This window comes from Cladophialophora immunda, assembly GCF_000835495.1.
Source record: "Cladophialophora immunda strain CBS 83496 unplaced genomic scaffold supercont1.8, whole genome shotgun sequence".
Lineage (NCBI taxonomy): Eukaryota > Fungi > Ascomycota > Eurotiomycetes > Chaetothyriales > Herpotrichiellaceae > Cladophialophora > Cladophialophora immunda.
Window position 1 is genome coordinate 74611 of NW_015622548.1, and position 20364 is coordinate 94974.

Sequence of the window (20364 nt, forward strand, 5' to 3'; positions counted from 1 at the left end):
GCAGTCAGCCACCAGCATCTCCCTGTGGCCTGCCCGGCGACCAGCCAAACGCGCTGAGCCTGCAAAATCCCCGGCACCAGGCGCGGGGATCTTGCACAGAATCTTGCGTGTATGCGAGTCTATGGTTGGATATGGGCGCCTCTGCGGGAGACCGTTCGGCTGCGCCTGTACAACGGTTCGGGAGATGGCGTGATGAGGTCGTGACCACTGGCCCTCGTCTCTACGCGCTGGTCGTCGTGGTGCTGATGATGATGCAGATGGCGGCGTCCGGGTGACGGCTATGGTGAGTGACTTCGTCCTTGTCCCCTGTCAAGGAGAGCTCCGCGAGATACAAGGTAAAGGAGATGCATCTATTTCTCCTCGCAACTGCATATATCAACGCGCCGTCAGTGTCGCGGAACTGCTCTTGACGGCTTTGGCTCAAGTGGGTGTAATTGTCTTCGACCTGGGCAGGACACATAGCAAGAAGAACGATGATGATCCCGCTATTTCTCTTCGGCATCATGACCGCAATCCTCGCTCATATAAGATCAATCTCGGCGTTGCCCTTGCCAGACCCAATATTACCGAAAATCACCATCAGGCATGACTTCTCATCACAAGCGCCCAGCGAGACTGGCCTGGCGATCAAAGGACATTTCGTGAGAGCCACAGGAACTCACGGCAAACGACAACCAGCGTCGCCGTCAGAGGACATCAAGATAGCACCACCCTCGACTCCCAATATGCGAAGGCCAACTCAAGACATTCAATCCCAACCGTTCCACAAGAGAGGCAAAGGGCGCCGTCCCAGGGCGAGATTTCACCCTCTCGACACGGATAATAGCACGAGCGCCAGCAGCCCCCAAATATCACAGGTCCCATCTCTGTCTCCTATGCTGTCAAATTCGACCGGCAGCCTCAACTTCAGCTCCCCGAGCTCGCAGGAATCCTCCGTGGATGGTTCTAGCGGCATGCTGACTTTCGCGGTCACCGGGACTGCCACCGCACTGTCAACCGCGACATCCCCACCGGGTATTATCACAGACACATCGCCGCCCCTCGTACCGGCAAACTCGACCCTGCTGGCTGCCTGGATTCGGACCCTACCTCCAACCACGGCGCTATCTACACTTGTCCCGCCTGTTCCTGAGCCTCGGCCGAATCTGGTCACGCAATCATGGTTCTCCGGCACGACACCAACGCCTATAACGAGCCAGAGTGCGGCTGGAACTTCGGTCCCCAGCCAAAGCGGGAACGCCAGCTGCCCCTTTCAAGCATCCGGGATTGCCCCGACTCCGGATGCGGACACGACACCCGATCCGAGTTTCCCAGTGATCGTGACGGTCTTCCCTGTCTCGACGAGTTCTTCTGCCGTGGTGTGAACGAGCCTTCGGATGAGATCGATGTTTCTTGCCAGCCCGTCTTGTGAGGCGGCCAACATACCGACGGCGGCATATGAGCTACGGCAGGCTGGGACTACATTAAAGATGGCCTTGTGGCGGCCTCCTCGCAGGGCACGCACGATCAAGCAGGACATAGATCAAGGCCGCCTGTCTTTTCTTATTTCGTTGGTTATTGAGGGAGTCTTCCTGCCAATGTTTGTGGACTACAGCACAACCAAAGTCAGTGCTTGATCGGGCTTGAAGCCTCTACGAACTTGATGATCCAATTCCCTCGTTCGATCCAGAGCGACTAGGCATGTCCTTCCACTGGAGAAGAGTAGAGGATGATAATTGTCTTGAGGGCAGCCGGTTAGAATGGTTTAGATAGACAAGTTTGGTCACTGCAAAATGCCGTCACTACAATCCCAGAGTATATACAGTGGCCATATGCTCCCCCCTTCCCTCAAGACAAGGCACATGACCATTTCCCTCCAACCCCTTGTCCAATGCTCGATATGAGGTCTTCGTAACAGTGGTGGTATGATCAATTTACAGGCCAGTCCCTCTGCACTGGGGGTGCCCAAAGTCTGAGCTGGATACATAGATACATAAACACGTGAGAGTCTATGAAACTCGCGTCGAGGGGAGACTCTTCTTGCCGCAGAGGAGAAGAGGATCGATCCGTCAACAATGCTTGCTCCTTGTCGAAGCAGCCACAGTAATCCACACGATTTGTTGCAGGTCCTTACTTCTTCCACGCACTCCTGCACTACAACACCTCCCCAACAATCTTCGCGGCCTCCTTATATGTTGCCAGCAGCTTCTCGCACTTTTCCCTCTCCTTCTTGATCCCATCATCCTCGTACAGTAGCTCGCCAAATAGATCCTCCTTGTACAGCTCGCTGACCAGACGATTTTGCACTTCATCCCTCGAATGGTTTACGAGTAAGTGCATAATGGCTTTCGGCACTTGATCGGCAATGGTTTCGCGGACAATATTGAAATAGCTGGAGATGAGACGGCGAATGAGCTCGGTTTCCAAGGCCTCGCGTTCCGTCAGAGCAGGTTCTGCATTTTGTTCAGGCTATAAAATATCCATATTAGCAAATGACATGAAAAGACGCAGACAAGGTTCACGTACGAATAGTAAGCTCGAATCGCCATATTCGGACCCGGGTGCATAATCGTCATGCAGCGCCGGCGGGTACACTGGCGATCGATCTGTAAAGCTTCCACGGTCCATTCGACGCATGCTCTGGGCGAAGCTCGGGTCGACGCTGTGGCTGACATGTCTTTGCGCCACGGAGGCAGACGATGGAACAACAGCAGGGCTGCCCTGTAGCGAGGCACCTGGTAGCCCGCCTTCCTTTCCAAAGAAGTAATTGAGGAATGAGTCCCTGGCTGCGCCTGCTGACCCTGCAGCCGCGGAGATGCTGCCTATGCCGTTCTCGCGCTCGCGAGTCACAGCGGGTGACATGCTGCGGCTCAGGGTCGGGTGTTTCCGGTTTGGCAACGAGGTAGGCTTGTCTTCTTGTTCAGCGTCTTCTTCATCTGGTGTGGCGGCGCCATTAACGCCTAACTGCTTCATGCGCTGCTTCTCACGTTTTCGTCTCTCTTCGGCTTGTGCTAGTTTCTTGTCCTTCTCGTTCTTGCTTGCAATGACAGAAGACATGGCTGCGGCTGCTCCAAGGAAATTCGGATGGTTTGTGTTGATGTACGCGCGTTGGATGGCGATCAGTGACTCAACGTAATTTGAACAGGGACCGAGTCGCTCTCGCAACAGGTCCGAGACGACCTCGATAAGCTTGCCCTGTAACCTGGGAAATCTGGACAGCTCTGTAGATCCGCATGTATGGCATATTTTGATCAGCTCCTCATAGACTAATTCCACGCACCGCTGACTGGGAATTTCCAGCAGCTTGATTTGTGGTTTCACGAGCAGGTCAAAGGCAAGCTCGGGAACAAAAAGACTTGGTCGCGGCCCGGTGGAGTTTCGAATGGCGGTTCGGATATCGAGAACAGACAGGTTGTGCGTGGGATCGATAGTTTCTAGAGAGTTGCCAAATACTGAGTTGAAGATATAGTAAATCCTGGCACCACCACAAAGCTCTTTTGTGGATATTTCTGAAGATGTGCCGTCGATAGAAGAGATGAAAGACGTCGCGAAGCGCGTCATGAGTTGAAGGATCAATGATCCGCGATGCTCCTTGCCGCTGAACTGCTTGCTCCCATAAGAGGCCAGCTCTTGCTGTGTCTGGCCCATCAAAGTGTTCAACCGCGCCTTGATGTCTGGTAATCGATCGCGGATGTGGCCCATGAGAGTCGTGTTCAATGTTTTTGCTAGGTATTGTGTTCCACATCTTGTGGCCATATTCCGATAGGCGGGATGGTGTCTGAAAAATTCCGCCTCTGATCTGAGAGCTTCGGACATGGGTTTGTTGGTTTGGATATCTTGTTGCGATCGGTTGACAACGCCAATGAATCCAAGCTTCAGCGGATAGACGCGACCAGACAGGATATCCAAGGCGTTTGTGCCATGATCCATCAAATCCAATTTTGTCAGGACACCAATGGTCCTTCTTCCCATGGGGTCAACATGCCGAGCGAGCTTCAGGGCTTCTGAGTTGACAATATCGACGTTGGCAGGAGAAACGGCGAGGATGATGCTGTTGGGTTTGGCAATGTATTCGGATATGAGGGTTCTTGTCTGCTTCTCAATGTCCGAGGGCTGGTCGCCTATAGGGACTTTAGTCAACCCAGGCAGATCGACCAAGGTGAGATTGAGGACATGTGGAGAAAAGATCTTGAGGTTAATGGGCTGTCTGTTGATGCCCTTGTTGTTGCCCGCTATCCTCGCCGTCTCGTTTTCGATCTCGGCGCGGACTTGGTTGAAATCAGTGAACTTGCGACCAGGGATATGGTGAAACTCTGCCCACTCCCCGTGTTCTGCCACGCTGGCTGCCGTATGGGGAACGTGCACATCGCCATTGCCGTTGGTATCTGAGTCATCATCTTCTGGAGGGATGTTGATGAGCTGCAATATCAGCGGCCGACGAGTTACAATGCCACTTCCACGGGGAAGAAAATCCCGGCCCACAATGTTTTCCAGCACAGAGGATTTCCCCGAGGACTGCGAACCGACCACGACTATCTGGGGGAGATCGAGGGAGTCATTGCCGATAGTGTTGAAGACGAGGTCTTGGAGCTTGTTGACTGTGCGGAGGAGGTCATCGCCGAGGGTTGTCATTGTCGATGACCGTGTCGCAAGTGGTTAGGAGAGGTGTTTCAGAGGAGAGACGTAGGTTGTAAGTAAAAACAGATGGTTGCCCTGGGTGGTGACCAAGCGACAGGCTGTAACAGAGAAGGCAGCAAGGTGACAGAGGGAGAGAGTGTGGTGAGGCTTTGGGTCAGATGGCCACCAACAGGCACATGTTTACTGCTGGCGTATATTGGGGGAGGAGGATACAGAGCACAACTTTGCAGATGCAGCGAGGAACGCGGCGAAAGCGGGTCGCAGGCGCAGGCGCAGGCGTAGGAGATGCGAGGATGGCATTTCTGCTGGGGCCTCCAGAGAAAGCAGGTTTCGCGGAGGACGTGAGGGATACTATATGTAATGACAGCAGGACCTGAGGCTGTTGATTGAGGGAAATTGTATATGGACCTCACTAAATAGCTTGTCAGACTTAAAAGATTATATGGTGCCTGCGCTGCTTGGGCTCTGACGTCGTGCCCTGACAGACCCTGGTCCGAGAACCTGTTCGGTGGCTGCAGGTGGCTGAAGACGGCCTTGCAATCATCTCTACTGTATGGGCAGGAAAGTATCTAGTCGAAGCAACGCAAGAGGCGGGGTCAATATTACGACATGCACCATGACAACAAGGTCATTCACTCTGGATGAAGCTCTACAGGGCTCGGAACACAACCCCATTAACTCAGGTTGTTCCCAATATCCCAACACCTCGCTATTGTCGTCGCTATCGCCGTCACCACCGATACAGCCATGCGTGCCACATCTAGCTTCACGATAGCCATTACCGGCCTTCTGTTGGCAAACCAAGGTTCAACATACCCGATCGACAACGACGTCCAACTTCCCTTCAACGAGGGAGAACTTCAGCAGCCTTTCTCCGATGGCTCGTATTCCTTCTTTTCGACCATTAGAGACGTCCTAGTTGATCACGAAATCATCGGCGACGTCCTTGACGACTTTGAACCCTCCTACTACCTCGACATCAGCTACCCGAATTCCCACGAGACTGTCCTCTTGGGAAACGACATCCCCGTCGACTCAGTATCGAACCGACCCGTCTTCACCTTCCACTCCATAAATTCTCCATCCAACACGGACGGAGGCAAGAAGTCTACCTTCACCCTCGTCTTGACGGATCCTGATGCCAAGTCTCGCGACAATCCAAAGTGGTCTGAAATGTGTCACTGGATCCTCACCAACTTGACCACCCCGATCCCAGTGCCTCCCGCGGTGTTCCAGGTCATGAAAGCCAAACCCGGTGAGCTCGAGGAATATCTTTCGCCGGGTCCACCCCCAAAAACGGGCGCGCATCGATATGTTTTCGTCTTGTTGGAAGGCGAAACTTCGACCCTGAAGGCGCCAGCCGACAGAAAGCACTGGGGCTATGGCAAGCCCAGACACGGGGTGCGGAACTGGGCAAAGGAAAACGATTTGACTGTTGTGGGCGCGAACTTCTTCTATGCTCAAAATGAGGAGCAATAGTGGAAATGGGCCTGGTTTCCAGAAACCAACAATTTCTTCATGTCCGAGCTTCCTTAAAAAGCCGTATCGCTGCAAAACCTCTCCACACCTCGTCCATAGCGTCCTTTCCCTGCTTCAAGTGCTTCTCAGCTGCCCCCAAGGAAGCCACATCGGCCGCCTCGGCTGCAAACATCCACGCTTCAAGTCGTGTCGACACTTCGTCCTGCGTCTCCGTTCCAGTATCCTTATTTTGCTTGTCGCCAAAAGTGGATCTAGCGTGCACGAAGCGTCCGGAGCCAGCAAGGAGCGGAAAGGCTTGGAGGAGCTGGCTTTCATCGCTGTGTCTGTCAAGCATGTTGATTGTAGTGGCGGATTCTTTGCGCAGCTGTTCGTCCATCAGCGTGAGGTGGGAGGACGACATTCTCTGTTGCTGTAGAGATGGGAGTAAACATTTTTCCACCGTATTTGTAAGATCAGTGGCTCGAGGCTTTAATGGTTGCTCCACTGACTTGTTGCCTCCTGGGCTTTGCGACTCTTTCTCGGGTAGAGGTGATCTCAAATCGGTGGCAGCAGAGAGGAGCCGTCTCCGCGCCTCGACATACTGATCGTATTGAATGCCAATCTGCTTGTCCCAGTCTTCCCCATCCAGAAGCGTGCCGTCTACGGCCTGATCGTTCAGGGCATCAGGACCTTCTTGACATCTGTCCAGGGACTCTTGCAGCCAAGTAGTCAGGATCTGTCTCACCACAGACATTGCAGCAAGATGCCGCTCAGCAGGTGCCTTTCCTGGCTCTGCAGTGCTGGATTTAGCACCGTCTAACAGCGCCCTCTGTTGCGTGGCTTCGTGTCTAGCATGAACCACGGCCACCTCGAGAGCTTGGATGGACTGCGTGATCGACCTCGCAGGTTCCCCCTGCCCATTCTCGGAAGAAAAAGTAGCGGGCGCGGGTTCGACGGTGGAGGTCCCCAGTTGGACGGATGCAACACTGGACGACGACGATAGGATGGCGTCCATTTCATCTTGTAGAATTGTCAATTGGGCATTCGTCTTTCTCAGCCGTAATAGGTCAAGGTGCTGATCAAGGAATGGCGCCTTGTCGGCTGCGGGTTGGGTCGATAAATTCGTCTCATGGGCCTGCAAAGAGGCAGAACCAGCAGCGTCCGCGTAACGGCGCCTTGCTGCGGCATTCGCTCGAACAGCTTCGAGATACTCGGCCTTCAGGTTGTCATCGAGTTGCTGTTGGTTTTGTTCGTCACTTGCTGCATCGGCGCGGAAGAGATGTTTCCGAATGTCTTCTTCCTCGTGTGTGAGATGGTTATATTGATCAAATGCCGTAGCGATTTCCTGGAGCAGTGCGGTATCATCCAGCTTCTTTTCCGTCATGACCATGAAGTAAACTGGCGAGGCGATGTCCAAACAAGTGGCTTTATCTGAATAGAAAAAGGTCTGTGGTGTGTTATTATTACTCCGACTTATTAGCCCCGAAAGCAATTCTCATTGATAACAGTATTTAGTGTACCCTCAGACATGATAATATCCCTATCCTCATTGACAATTTAGCTACATCCTGAGATGGCGTCTATTCGGTGCTAGACTATGCCAATGATTTCTGAAGAAGTCTTGATGTACACATATCTAGAGATGACCTATCAATGGACAGGCCATGATATCCTGAAAAGGACTCTCAAGGCACGTACCGTCCAAGATCGAGAGTCTTCTCGTCTAGAGAGCTTATCATGAACCATGAAATGTTACGATAATAGCCGAGGAAGGCCAGACTATAGAACATGCAGAATTCGTTGGATTGCACCCAGATGGACTGCCTATAGGCTTTCGGACAGCAAGCAAATCTGGGTCTTCACGAGTGCTCGCTCTTGCAACTCCGAATTCCGAGTAGAGACACTGTGAGATCAATCGAAGCACAGACAACAATGTCTCACGATGTCCTAACTCCTCGTGTGCTGTGGGAGGAGTATAGGTCCTGATCAGGTCTTCGAGAGCTTTGAGAACAGCATCGTCCCAGCTGCGGCGACACACCCAGTCGAGTCAGGAGCCAAGTGGGATAAAGGACTTGATCTTGCCCGAGGCTCTGTTCTCCCCCGTGGACGAGGATCGCGCGTCTCGGTCCTCTTCGGCTTGAACTGGCGCTCTGGCAACGATCAGAGGAAGGTGGAATCTCGTAGCAAGGCTTGTCGACGCCGCTCTCAGCTTCGATATCCCCAATTGAGAAAGGAGTCTTGGATATGCAGCGAGAGAATACCTTCAAATTCAACTCCTCAAGGACGACTCCCTCGCTTCCGATGAGTGGGTACATGATGCAAAATAAGGCAGTTCATTTCTAGTATCCGGTGTTGGTGTCGCATTCGAAGGAACCCGGTATCCCCTCTAAAGCGGAGTGGATGTCCGGACATTGTTTGATCTGGCACTGGACGGTTTGTGATGACCAACGCTCCCGGCAAAGATTCATCCCTCACATCTCCACGATTGTGTTATGCAGCATTCATACGCTGGTCCAGCTGCGGCGTGTCGTTCAATCTTTTTTCCCCGTGTGTCTCTTTGCTTCCGTGAGCCGTCGCATGAGTTCCCGACAGTCGTCGCCCTCCTTTCCCTCGATCTCAATCGCTCTCTCCAGCCATTCAACAGCATCTTGCCATCGTCCCATTTCCATCAGGCATCTTCCTCCGACAATATACGCTTTCGCATTGCCCGGGACCCTTTCTCCATTCGGACCGGTGCCAGGGCCTCGTTTGCATTCAATACTGCACTCGGCATCTTTCAGACCTTCCACCCAGTTTTGCAGGTCAGCATTGGCCGCGCCACGAGAGAGATACATCAAAGCGAGTTCTTCTCTAGCCAGTCCCATAGGCTCCCATCCTGGCCGTGCAGCGGCCATATCTATGCCAACTCCGAGGAGGCGGACCGCGTCCGCATGCTGGCCTTTGCGCGAGGCTGCCACCGCCGACTCTCGCAATTTCTGGATCTGGCCGGATCGTTTGGGGTTGACTGGCAGAGGAGGAGGTGGGATGTTATTCGGGGTGTCAAGTGACTTGAAGGACGTGTGGAGCTTATTGATATTAGAGATGGCATCTTGCAACGTCTTGTCGGAGGAAAGGATGGAGATTTGTTTCGTCTGGGGATCGATGTGGAGGGGGAGGTGAGTATAAGTCTCCAAAGCGTCGTCGGTCGAAGCCATGGTGATTTTTTCACTGGCAGCAATCAGTGCACAAGAGCATAAGTTGAGCAGATGGAAATATGCGGTCAATAGGGAATCGGGATAAGAGCGAAAGAATTGAAGTCGAAGATTGGGAGACTCGCCCAGTCAACATGTCGAAGTGTCTTCATTACTGCGAGTCTTGGCGGAGAAAGCGGTGGCATGTCTAGATACATCCAGCCTCTCTATTGACCCTCACCCCGGCATGGCCACTTTTGTAGACTACTATTCACCCCCTGCCCTCACTCTCGGCTTCGTCCTATTTATCCTTCTCCCCTACTTTCTATAAGCACGCCTCACTATACCCCTTGTGTGAGGGCTAGCTGAATATGCCCTTTCACACCCTTGGCTGTCCCAGTGAATAGATTACGCGCCTAGATTCACTACCGGAAGCGGATTTGCTATTGGATTGCACGACGAAAACAACCGGCGGTCACGATTGCCATGCAACCATATGGTCATGGTAGTGCGCATCAGAACAAATCCTGGGGGATGATTAAGGCTACGGCTCGATGTACTCGGTCCTCGCCCGAGGTTCACCAACAATGGCCACCAGCTCGCGGGGACGGGCTCACCAACTCTCGCTAAGCAACAGTTACATAAACGGCCACGTCACTGATCTTTCCCTTTCGAGGCCGACTGATAAGCGAGACAGATTCGACCTATTCTGCCACATCAGCAAAAGAGACCTGAACAAAGACCTCATGTAATTATATCCGATTTAAGGCTGGATCAGACATGTTGACGTCTCGCACTGACCAATGTTGAATTCTGAACTAGGACCTCATTCAATTACTCCCGGAAAGCGTCGTAGGGAAAGAGTTGTCCATGCCAGGTCATTGTGAGGTCTTTTATGCACATCTCGGATCATCGGCATGGTCTGCGATGCTTGTCTAGGCCCGGTCCACAAAATCACAAGCTTCGCTCTCGCTCATGACGAAGAAGGCGATTTTTCGGCATCAGATGTCAAGAAAGACAACGCTCCCAGCCGGGAAGACCTGAAAGATGAATCTAGCCCGGAAGAATTCGAGCGCTCCCTCACGCTGGGATGTTTTCCTTGCAATGAGCTTGGTGAAGAGGTTGGTGAAAGAGACGATGACGCTTTGATAAAGAGACGTGTCACAGGGGTAGACGATGACGACCACATCAAATTGTCGCTCACTTATCATCGCAGTTAGTAAACAGTACTCAGTCGACCCTTTCTCCGCATAGCGCTGATCAAAATGTCAGACACTGATTTTGATGTTCCGGAAACCGTGACCTGCCGATTCACAGTGGATCTCTCAAGGTTCGTCATGATAGAATCCCTGGGGTGCCATTCACGAAAGGGCTAACGAAAGGAGTAGTGATACCCACCGCAAGAACGAGCTTGCCGAGTACACCGGTGATGCTCATGTTCTCGATTTAGGTCTTGAATGGCTGCGAGACTGCAGGGCAAACCATAGGCAGTGCGGTAACTTTGGGAAATTCTCAGATTGGCGTCCCCCGCGGCTTGTAGAGATCGACCCTCTGAGCCTTGGTGTTGGATTCTGGAGAGCGGCCAAAGTCTCAGATATTGATCTTGTTGAGCCGTATGTTACACTCAGTCACCGATGTGTCCTCGAAACACCCAAACTCGTCCAGGATACACAGCGGGAGATGGAAGCCGGCATGCCAATATCATCGTTGTCCAAGACTTACGTTGATGCAATGACGGTAGCAAGACACCTTGGCGTGCGGTACATTTGGATTGACTCCCTCTGTAACACAAATATGACCTTTTCATTTCGTGGCTAGTACTAATCTGGCTGCAGGTATCTTTCAAGACGAGGGTATAAACATTCGTGAAGCGGCAATGAAGGTGGCTGAGGTTTATTCCAACGCCTTGCTGAATATTTCCGCCTTGACCGCCTCATCTGAGGGCATTTTCCGAAGGCGATCATCATCCTTTACCCGCTCCTGTGCGGTGGAGCGCCCAGGTCGTGGCGACTATCTGTAGTATCAAGTGTTTGACGAGACGGTTTGGCCGAAGGCAGTAGATGAATCACCACTGGCGCAGCGCGGATGGATTCTCCAAGAGCAGTTGCTTCCCATTCGCACACTTTATTTCGGAGAGCAGCAGATTTTGTGGGAGTGTGACCTTGGTCGCCGGTCCGAGTCGTACCCCGAGCTTGGCTTGATAGATGAGTATCAAGCTTCTCCCAATGAACCCTTGCCTCATGAGAACAGCTTGATAAACTTCAGGATTTACATCAGGAATACGAGACAGGAAATTATGGAGCATTCCAAGCCTGGCCACCGTGATGAGGATCTGCCACGCCTTTCTACCACTTCTCAAGTCCCGGACAAAACTGTGACGGATTCTGGCAGGGCGCAACATGTCACTTGGGGCAGCTATCAACGGTTCGACGCCTGGGGGCGCCTTGTCACCGATTACACAAGACGAGAGTTGACTTACGAGTCGGACAAGCTGCTGGCGATCGAGGGTTTAAAAAATCTAGTGAACGTGGCCACTCGGGATCAGGAGCTCGCAGGCTTGTGGCGCTCACACATGCCAAGAGCCCTGCTCTGGAGGCGCCCGTTCAAAACACGTTTCTTTGATTCTAAACGAAACGGATGTCTCTGTCCGTCCTGGTCATGGGCTTCGGTGGCCGGCCCTATCGCTTTTTCTGACTCGTCGGAGAACACAGGCTTTGAAGACGAATGCGTACAGATTGTTGCACGCATTGTCAAATACCCTGGCCAAACCACCCGTACTCCCAAAGGCATTGATACCACCAATACTGCTTTGCGGATCCAGGCACCTCTGCTGGAAATTGGCGCTTCTGACGAGGGGATAAGACATTTCTTACCGGTGGATGGGTCCGAAAGAATGGATTCACGACCCACCCAAGGTAAGGTGTATTTTACCCATGACTATAGTGATGCGCTTGACCGCATCGACAGTGGCGACAGCACAGCGCACAAAGCTAAGCCGGAGCGCTTACGAGCTGCCATCATCCAGACTCGCCCGTCAAAACTGGGAACAAGCTTCGGCATCGAGGGATTGGTGCTTATTCGAGCCGAAGGATTTTCCGAGAACGACCACCTGCCACTGTATGAACGAATCGGCTACTTCATGGGAAGAGAATGGGCGACTTCCCCTGAATCCTGGGAGAGTGTAGAAGGAAGTGCATGGCCCAGGTGGCTCCCGAAATTTTGGAAGATCTTTGACTTGCCGCAGGGTGTCGGTGAGGGAGAGCATGGAGAAGACAGTGGAAGTTCCTTTTCTGACGCTGGGTTTGACTTTGGTGGAGCCACTTATCTGACGACCTTCGAGCTCGTCTAGAAACGGAATCATATGCGAAAGACTGAACATTGTTTGCCCTTCATTTTTAGAGAACCGAACCCGACAAAGGTCAAATGAGTGAGGACTCTTGGACCCTACGATCGGTGAGACACGGGTGCTCGCTCCCCCGATTCAAAAGGGGGAAAATGACGACTCGAGCGCACCCTGCGTTAATATTGCCGGATTTTTGATTGCCTGTAGCACTTATTGACTATCGCTGGCAATGGTGTAGATTTCTTTGATTCGTATTTGGAACTTCTTTGGCTCAATTGATATGTCACCAGCCCAATCAAGCTTGCGGATGGTGGTCTCTATCCGAAGTGCTCAAATCGATGGAAGGCAGTGAATGGGTCGTATTGAGCAGTCCGTCAATCTCCAGACACTCGCTTTCCCACGAGTCCGTGGTCCCAAAATCCTCCAGCCAAGACCACACGTCCTCAGCCGATTCCTCCTGCCACCACTGTTGATCCGTATATAATGAAACGGACTCCGGATCCGTGGGTAATAGTGCGTTGACTGGGGCTTCAGCCTGGAGCCCGTTGTCGGTATTTCGGGACTTGGCCGCACAGCTTCTGGTGGCGTCGAGCAGTTGCGTCCTCAGCCTCTGAGTCAGAATCCAAGCTCTCTTCGCCACAGCATGTCGCTTTTCGCCCAGCTCGAACAGCAACGACGCCCGCTCCAGCTTTTCAAGTGCGAGCGAGCAGGGCAACAGCGACGGGCAGGCCATTGTCAAGGCAAAGATGCTCAACAGGGCGTTCCACTCCAAGACGTACAGCTCAAAACAGCCGTACAGAGCATCCGACGATCGCAGGCCGTCATGAATGATGTCGATGATTGCCATGGCGTGATCTGCTCCCTTTTTGGCCAACAAAGATACTTGCCCCAAATTCCGAGGAAGCTGTGGTGGCTGTGACTCGGAGAGGAAGACGGTGACGAAGGGCTGAAAGAATCTTCTTATGGCGTCATGATAATATAACGACAGTAGTGTAGATTGCCTCTCCCAGCCAACAGTCCTCAGCCGCGGACGGGTGATCTCGTCCTGCGCCGTGTTGAGTCGCAGATAGAAGGGTTCGTTGTCGTGGCAGGTGTCTTGTTTCCATTGCTCAAGGGGACGCAGGGTCTTCTCCAAGCTTTCCGCGTCCAGCGAGACAATCACATTGCCACCACGTGGCGTGGCCGGTGAGTTTCGCATCAAAGTGTCAAGCGCCGACAATATTGCAGCGGTGAGCCTGGCGCGAGAGATGTGATATTGGGTGGTTGCCAACGTCGCCGACGGCGGTTTAGAGGGAGGTAAGCCAGGCCAGTGGACAGCGAGCGGCCTCCCGAGCTCCAGCGAACATCGGAGATCCAAGTGAATGAGGAACCACCACGTCCGGCTCACCCAGTCTCCCACCGGTGGCTCCTCATCGTCGACCTCGCGCTCCACGTGTATGTCAAGCAAGTACCCCAGTCGTATCGCCACACCGAGCATGGTGTACGCCGTCTCGTACTGGCCAGCATTGAGTAAGTAGGCCGTCATGAAAGCATATGTCTGCACTTTGGTCAGGGAAGGCTCGCTGACATCCTGCTCAAGTGTCTTGCGGCATCGCCGAAGGTAGCAGAAGGACGCGAGGCCGACGTCCCCATGGTACATGCACCTCAAGTGCCTTGTGCCCACCGTCCGCCCCATCAAATCTGCGCTCTGAGCGTGCTGTGAAGCCAAGGCTGTGAGCGCATCCACGAGCGGCGGTGAAGATCTTGCCTGTCCATCCTTGGACCAGAGACACTCATACTGCGCTCTAAATGAAATCGGATCCAGGATGGGTATCTCAATCTCGAACGTGGGCCAGTAGAGGTCCAACAAGCAGTCCGTCTCTTCTTTGGACAAAAGAGTCACGGGCGGGGCGTCCGACTCCAGAGAGCTTGTGTGATACACTGATATAGGCGTGTCGTACTCGATGAACAATGGATCTCGGGGAATCTGATGGATTGCCTTGGATGCGGATTCAAGGAATGACGTTAAGATGGTAGAAAGCTGCCTCGTGCGAGTCCACCTTGGAGCTGCCGAACAAGGCAGAGCCACTCTGTCGGGAGCTGTATCAACATTCGGAGTGTCTCTTTGTAAGAGGTCTGGGGAGGAGATCGTCCGAACTGCTTGGCTGCCGCCAGTCTGGTCGGCCACTACAGGTGACAGACTTCCCTTAGAGGCCGCCCGCTTGCACCGAGCATTGACCGCGATGCACTGATGGCATGGCGTTCGATTGCCGCAGCGAATCCGATAGTCGCGACAACGTTCACATGCAACGCTCACCTTGGGGCGCTGCTTAGTTTGGGGCTTTGTCCGCTGGGGATGCTTGATGCAACCATCGGTTCTGGGAGTGGCGAAGGTGTAGAACATCGCCAGCGGCGTAAGATCGACGTCGATCACGTCACTCCTTGCTCTTCCGGGAGTGATTGAAGTTGAGTAAATAGTCGAGGGAAGTGGAAGAAAATTACGGCAAGGGGATCTGGCAGATTTAATCGAGTAAGGAGGGAGCAAAGAGTCCGCCGCCCCTAGCTCAGCACGGGCACAGGAAGAGAACTGCTTTAATAATCTTGACCGGACAGCCGTTATAGCCGCCAATTAAGCGCTAGCATGGTATTGATAAACTCGGCTACGTCACCTGGGATCGTCGTTTGAGGAGAGAATGTTAGTGGGCGAAATTAGATCGCTAGGGCATAATTACTACTTAGATATAGACAACAGAGCACCATCCATCACCGAAAATGGTGGGACGGGAATTTATCAAGAGCATTTATTCAAGACTGTATGTCTATTTCATTTTTGAGCCGCACCATCTGACCGCGTTACAAATTGACTGGCTCTCAGGATATTTGCCCAACACACCCCGAGCGATCGGAATCACTTTACATTTATGGCCGAAAGCCCAGGCTGCCGGTCAAAGAACTCTAGAGTCCCTGGGGAAACACAGTTAGCATACTTCTGTGCAGCTCCCAAGATCAATTCAGCTGCGTACGGGGCTCGGTCCATAGTTTGATGGTGGCCTCATGGTATGGATCGTAGTACGGCTTCTTCATCTGGACCTGCGAGTTGTCAGTCGCAATGAATCCCTACACCACAAGCAGAAGCTCACCGATTCAAACCATTCCCGATCCTTTGCCCAGATCTCCAGAAACCGGAATCGGCCAGGCGAATCCTGACTGTGAAAGACCTCGAATGACAAACACTCCGGCTCCTCGACACAGCGGTCATAACAAATGTGTAAGCCTTTGAGAAACTCGTCTATATCGGAAGGGTCGACTGTAATGGTCACAAGGAGGATCGTCTGTGATTTTTCGGGGGGCACCTTGGCGGAAAAGGCGGGCGTAGAGCTTAGGTCAATGGAAGCCATATTGATACTTATCGTCTAAGGGTGAAAAAGGATGATGCATCAAGGAAGGACGATACTTTGAGCACGAGTGCTCGTACATGTTCTTTTATCCTTCCTCTTTCAAAGTGACCTGGCACGTGGATACCGGCGACATTCGAGACCTTCTTCAATGACATCGGGATTGACCACAAGGGTGGTGCTTTTGCCGCTGAGAGGTAGTACTCCCGGCCAGAAGCCATATAATAATTGCTAAGCACGTCAAAAAACTAGACTGAAGACGGATCCTGCCCCGAACTTCTCCTTTAGACCGTCACCCAAAGGAGTAGACGAATTTCTCAAAGGGGTAAGTGAGTTACTCCATGGGGCAAATCATACACTCCAAAAGGAAAGGCGTTCCCCTCTTGTTGGACCATCCCCCAGAATGTCCAGTCGAGGGACAGCTACCATCGAGGACACTGTTCACCTTAATAGACGTCTGCTAATTCTTTGAATCACGATGAATGAGAGGTGCTGCTTCTACTTTGCCCGAACTTGGTCCTTCAGATTACCGCAATGCACTGACAAACCCACCACTTAGTTGGACCCCGCACAGACCTCAATCGATCGCAATCCCATCAACATGATACCTATCTCACTCGAAGGGCAAGTCGGTATTGTCACTGGCGCTGGTTCTGCATTTGGTATTGGTCGTTCACTTGTTCTGGGTGCCGTCGAAGCAGGTGCGACGGCTGTCTATGCGTGTGACCTCCATTTGAACTTCCACGACGCCCTCATCGGAGCGGCGAAGAAGATCAATCCAAAGTGCAAAGTCGAGACTCGGGTGCTCGATGTTTCCAGCGAACAGGCGACGCTTGAAGTGCTGAGAGAGATCTTGACAAACCATGGACGCCTCGACTTTTTCTTTGCCAATGCAGGCTACGCGAAATACCGGTAGGCTCTGTAGCAAGCCGCTGCGCTACCTTGTTGGCCCGCTCCCAAAAGAACACCACCTTCTTACTAACCGACCACAGAAGCTTGGGCGACCTGACCACAGCTCAATTTCAGAGGGCGTTCGCAGTCATGCAGATGGGCGTCTTCTTGGCGATCAAGTACGGGGCCCAAGCGATGAGCTTCACTTCCTCAACCAAACCGGAATCTAAGGGCGCCATCGTCGTGACGTCTTCAATAGGAGCAATCTCGGGCGCCGTCACCGACATAGCATACTCTTCAGTCAAGGCGGCTTGCCACGGCATGATCGCGAATGCCTCGGTGCAATTGTCCACCAGCAATATCCGCATCAACTGCATCGCCCCAGGATTCACTCAAACCAGCATCCACAGCAACGGCGCCAGAGCCGAAGATGGTGCGGAGGGCTTCGCCGGACACCACATCGACAACCCGACTCAGGTCAAACAGGACGAAGACGCCTTCTTCAAATCGAGTGGTATGACGGGCGAAAACGCCATGTATTACTACAACCGAATAGCGCTGCCGGAGGAGGTAGCCAACCTTGGCTTGTTCCTTGCTTCAGATCTTGCTGCCGCAGTGAATGGCACTGTGATCGTTGTCGATAGTGGGAAACTGGCGGCAGGACAAGGCGCTGGTCTTTTCGGACCGACGCCCCCCGTACAATCTTTGGACCTTCGAGATTAGTATCCATCCTTTGAATCAAAAATGCAAGTGGTTTTGAGAATAATTTCCCAGCCACTGGATATAAGTAGACTACCTGTTATCTATGGTCGCTTTCTTGCTGTGTTAGCACAACAAGCTTGCATGACTGCTGTTCCCGGATCTAGGAGAAATCAGTCTCCATCGCCTCGATACGGCAAGTTTCATAAGGAGACCAACCCAATTCTTCCAAGGGGCGCGAAAAGTTTTAAAACTATTGGTTGTTTATGAGACGTGTGTATAGTTATTTTGTTGCTGGTACTAGAGCAATCACGTATCCGAGCTTTGTTCTTGTGGTGAAAGTCTTTATCTCGTCCTCGCATCACCGTTCTGCTGCAATTGCAATCTTCCTCTCACCGCACTTATTCTTTGCTAAGATCCGATCTTAATCCTGATGTTCGACCGTGATCGCCGTCTTCTCGTGAGCGGCGTCTTCGCTAAGCTCATTCATCCTTGCCACCACCGTCTCCCCAAAGACAGCGTTGATCTCTTCTAACGATAGCCCCTTCGTCTGCCAGATACGGTCAGCCTGTCGGGTTGTCAAGAGTTTGTATTCAGGAACTCACCTCCTTGCACCAGATAGCAATGACGGGGAGGAAGAAGAGGTTGAATCCAATGAATAGAGGTAAATACTTGTAGCCAACTTTGTCCAGCGCGATAGGAGTGACTTGGCCAAAAATAATGATCATCGAGTACGCCGAGAACATCCCTAGGGCCATGCCCTGAGCTCTAATCTTGGTTGGTAGGATTTCGGCCGCGTAGGCATAACCGGTAGAAACGTAGGTACAGGCGTAAAAGAAGATGAAGATCATGACCATTGCGATCCCGGCCTTGCCCCAAGCTGAGCGAAGTCAGAGACTGACTCCCCAGGTGAACGTTGGTCAGACTTACCGGTGTCCGCGGTTCTTTCAAACTGCGCCTGGCATGCAGTGAAGAGGGCCAGAATGACCGAGAGCATGACAAGGCCGGAGATGAACAAGACCCGCCTACCAAGCCAATCGATTGCGATCAGATTGACGGCACCGCCCAAATTCAGGAGAATCTGGAATATACAGGAGTAGAGCAGGACCTTGGCTGTATCGAAGCCCAGGCTCGCATATATGACCGACTGGCCTCACTATCAGCAAAATTGAGAGTTGAGCCGTAGAACCAAACACTCACTTGAAACACTTGAATCGTCTGCGCCCCAGTGGTTTGGCAGCTTGTCAAGGCAGCCACTGCCAGTCCAGCACGTTTGAGCTCCTTTTTGTTGGTAAACATATGCCAAAAGGTGACACCGGACGTCTCTTCCTTCTCGAAATCGAGCTGGGCCACCAGGACTGCATACTCTTTCTCCCAGAAAGTATGATCCTTATTATCGTCGTGAAGTCTCCTGAGTACGGTTTTGGCTTCTTCATAGCGACCATGCATGACCACTGTCTTGGTGTTAACGGATAGAGCGCACCCTTGCCGGGACTATACTTACGCCATCGTGGTGTGAACGGAATGAAGAAGCATCCGATAAACAATGCGAGCGCAGGCAGACATTGCAGTGCAATAGGCAGTCTCCTGGAACAGCTGTCAACCCTCGCACACGCATTGAAATGCTCAGGAACACCACTTACCACTGCAGATCCGCATTGTCCGAATGGTAAGTTCCATAGCCAGTAAAGGCAATGGCTAGGCCGGCAATGTTTATGGTACAAATTTGTAAGGTGATCATCCTGCCGCGCACATTCGGGGGCGAGATCTCCGACTGATAGATTTGTACCGTTGTGAGCATGACGCCTGAAGCCACTCCCGTGAGGACACGTGCAGCGGTGAAAAGGGCGATCTGCTGCGCAACAGACTGAAGCAAAGCCCCAACCAACCCAAGTGCAGCACCGAACTGTAGGGTTCTCTTGCGACTGAATCTGTCCGTCAAGGAAAAGACCCCGATGATACCTAGAAGTGTACCACCATAGAAACTGGTGGCGATTGCGCTATTGATGTCTCAGCTGGATCACACGACAATAGTTATGGTAAATACTTGACTCACCCCAGCAATGTCGCCGAAGGACGAAATTTGTTGAGAAAGCCAGGCTGTGCAAACCTGTGATTCACATGAACGATCGTTGACTTGACCTCAGAAGGGCATACTTACGTGCCGGCAATGACAACGTTGTCGATTCCGTACAACATACTCCCGAACCCCGCCACGATGGCGCAAAACCAGTTGTACCTTTTACCCATGTCTATGATGGCAGAGTAGCCCAAGTGACTCGAAGTTGTTCGATAAGAGATCTCTAATGTCGAGGAAGAACGTATGCTTCTTATATGTGAAGAACATCATTCCCTCAATATTTGACACATCTCGCGCCCAGACATGAAAACCTGCAGCGACGAATGCCCCATAACATGAGCAGCGGGGCCCCGTAGCAAGGACTCACTGCGCGCAAATCTAGACCATTGTCAAGTGGCAGAAGTCTGTATTGGGACCCGCCCGATTTAACTCCATGGGGCACTCGAGATACTCCTTGGGGTTTGGCGAAACCTTGGAGGCACATTGTGATTCTGGCCACGATTTCCCCCGCGATGGGCCATCGATGCCTAATAATGCCTTCTTTAGAGACAAGTACAAGGTGGCCAGTAATTCGCCGTTTCATAAATGCCCCGAAGCCGGAACCGAGCAAAGCGAAGCAGGTGGTTGACATCCCTTGACGCATAAGGTGCGCAAACTCACAAGGCATCGACGGCAACTGCGCATTTGACAGGCTTGAGAGAGGCATGAAGATAACTCTTTCGGTATGGATGG

General features: G+C 52.4%; 8 protein-coding genes across 8 annotated transcripts; 4 read left to right on the top strand and 4 right to left on the bottom strand.

Annotated features, from left to right (window-relative positions):
• Positions 1-503: 503 nt before the first annotated feature.
• On the top strand, positions 504-1913 carry PV07_12109 (uncharacterized protein; the record flags this gene model as incomplete). The annotated part of the gene is made up of 1 exon (XM_016399602.1): positions 504-1913. One exon carries the CDS (start codon positions 504-506, stop codon positions 1362-1364), a length of 861 nt encoding a protein of 286 aa, XP_016242414.1. The 3' UTR covers positions 1365-1913.
• On the bottom strand, positions 1727-4887 carry PV07_12110 (uncharacterized protein). Its single transcript, XM_016399603.1, has 2 exons — positions 2506-4887; positions 1727-2448 (listed from the first exon to the last, which is right to left on the bottom strand). Exons 1-2 carry the CDS (start codon positions 4609-4611, stop codon positions 2134-2136), a joined length of 2421 nt encoding a protein of 806 aa, XP_016242415.1. The 5' UTR covers positions 4612-4887; the 3' UTR covers positions 1727-2133.
• A 226-nt stretch (positions 4888-5113) lies between these two features.
• PV07_12111 (uncharacterized protein) lies at positions 5114-6701 on the top strand. Its single transcript, XM_016399604.1, has one exon. It carries the CDS (start codon positions 5365-5367, stop codon positions 6094-6096), a length of 732 nt encoding a protein of 243 aa, XP_016242416.1. The 5' UTR covers positions 5114-5364; the 3' UTR covers positions 6097-6701.
• On the bottom strand, positions 5996-7487 carry PV07_12112 (uncharacterized protein). The gene has a single exon (XM_016399605.1). It carries the CDS (start codon positions 7463-7465, stop codon positions 6134-6136), a length of 1332 nt encoding a protein of 443 aa, XP_016242417.1. The 5' UTR covers positions 7466-7487; the 3' UTR covers positions 5996-6133.
• A 69-nt stretch (positions 7488-7556) lies between these two features.
• On the bottom strand, positions 7557-9443 carry PV07_12113 (uncharacterized protein). The gene has a single exon (XM_016399606.1). It carries the CDS (start codon positions 9267-9269, stop codon positions 8607-8609), a length of 663 nt encoding a protein of 220 aa, XP_016242418.1. The 5' UTR covers positions 9270-9443; the 3' UTR covers positions 7557-8606.
• Positions 9444-10162: 719 nt separating this feature from the next.
• PV07_12114 (uncharacterized protein) lies at positions 10163-11265 on the top strand (the record flags this gene model as incomplete). The annotated part of the gene is made up of 4 exons (XM_016399607.1): positions 10163-10460; positions 10518-10575; positions 10634-11028; positions 11081-11265. The coding sequence occupies 4 exons, from the start codon at positions 10163-10165 to the stop codon at positions 11263-11265; spliced, it is 936 nt and encodes a 311-aa protein (XP_016242419.1).
• A 276-nt stretch (positions 11266-11541) lies between these two features.
• Positions 11542-12594, top strand: PV07_12115 (uncharacterized protein; the record flags this gene model as incomplete). Its single annotated transcript, XM_016399608.1, has 1 exon — positions 11542-12594. The coding sequence occupies one exon, from the start codon at positions 11542-11544 to the stop codon at positions 12592-12594; it is 1053 nt and encodes a 350-aa protein (XP_016242420.1).
• Positions 12595-12883: 289 nt separating this feature from the next.
• On the bottom strand, positions 12884-15965 carry PV07_12116 (uncharacterized protein; the record flags this gene model as incomplete). The annotated part of the gene is made up of 4 exons (XM_016399609.1): positions 12884-14608; positions 15485-15531; positions 15591-15657; positions 15708-15965. 4 exons carry the CDS (start codon positions 15963-15965, stop codon positions 12884-12886), a joined length of 2097 nt encoding a protein of 698 aa, XP_016242421.1.
• Between the last annotated feature and the right edge of the window lie 4399 nt (positions 15966-20364).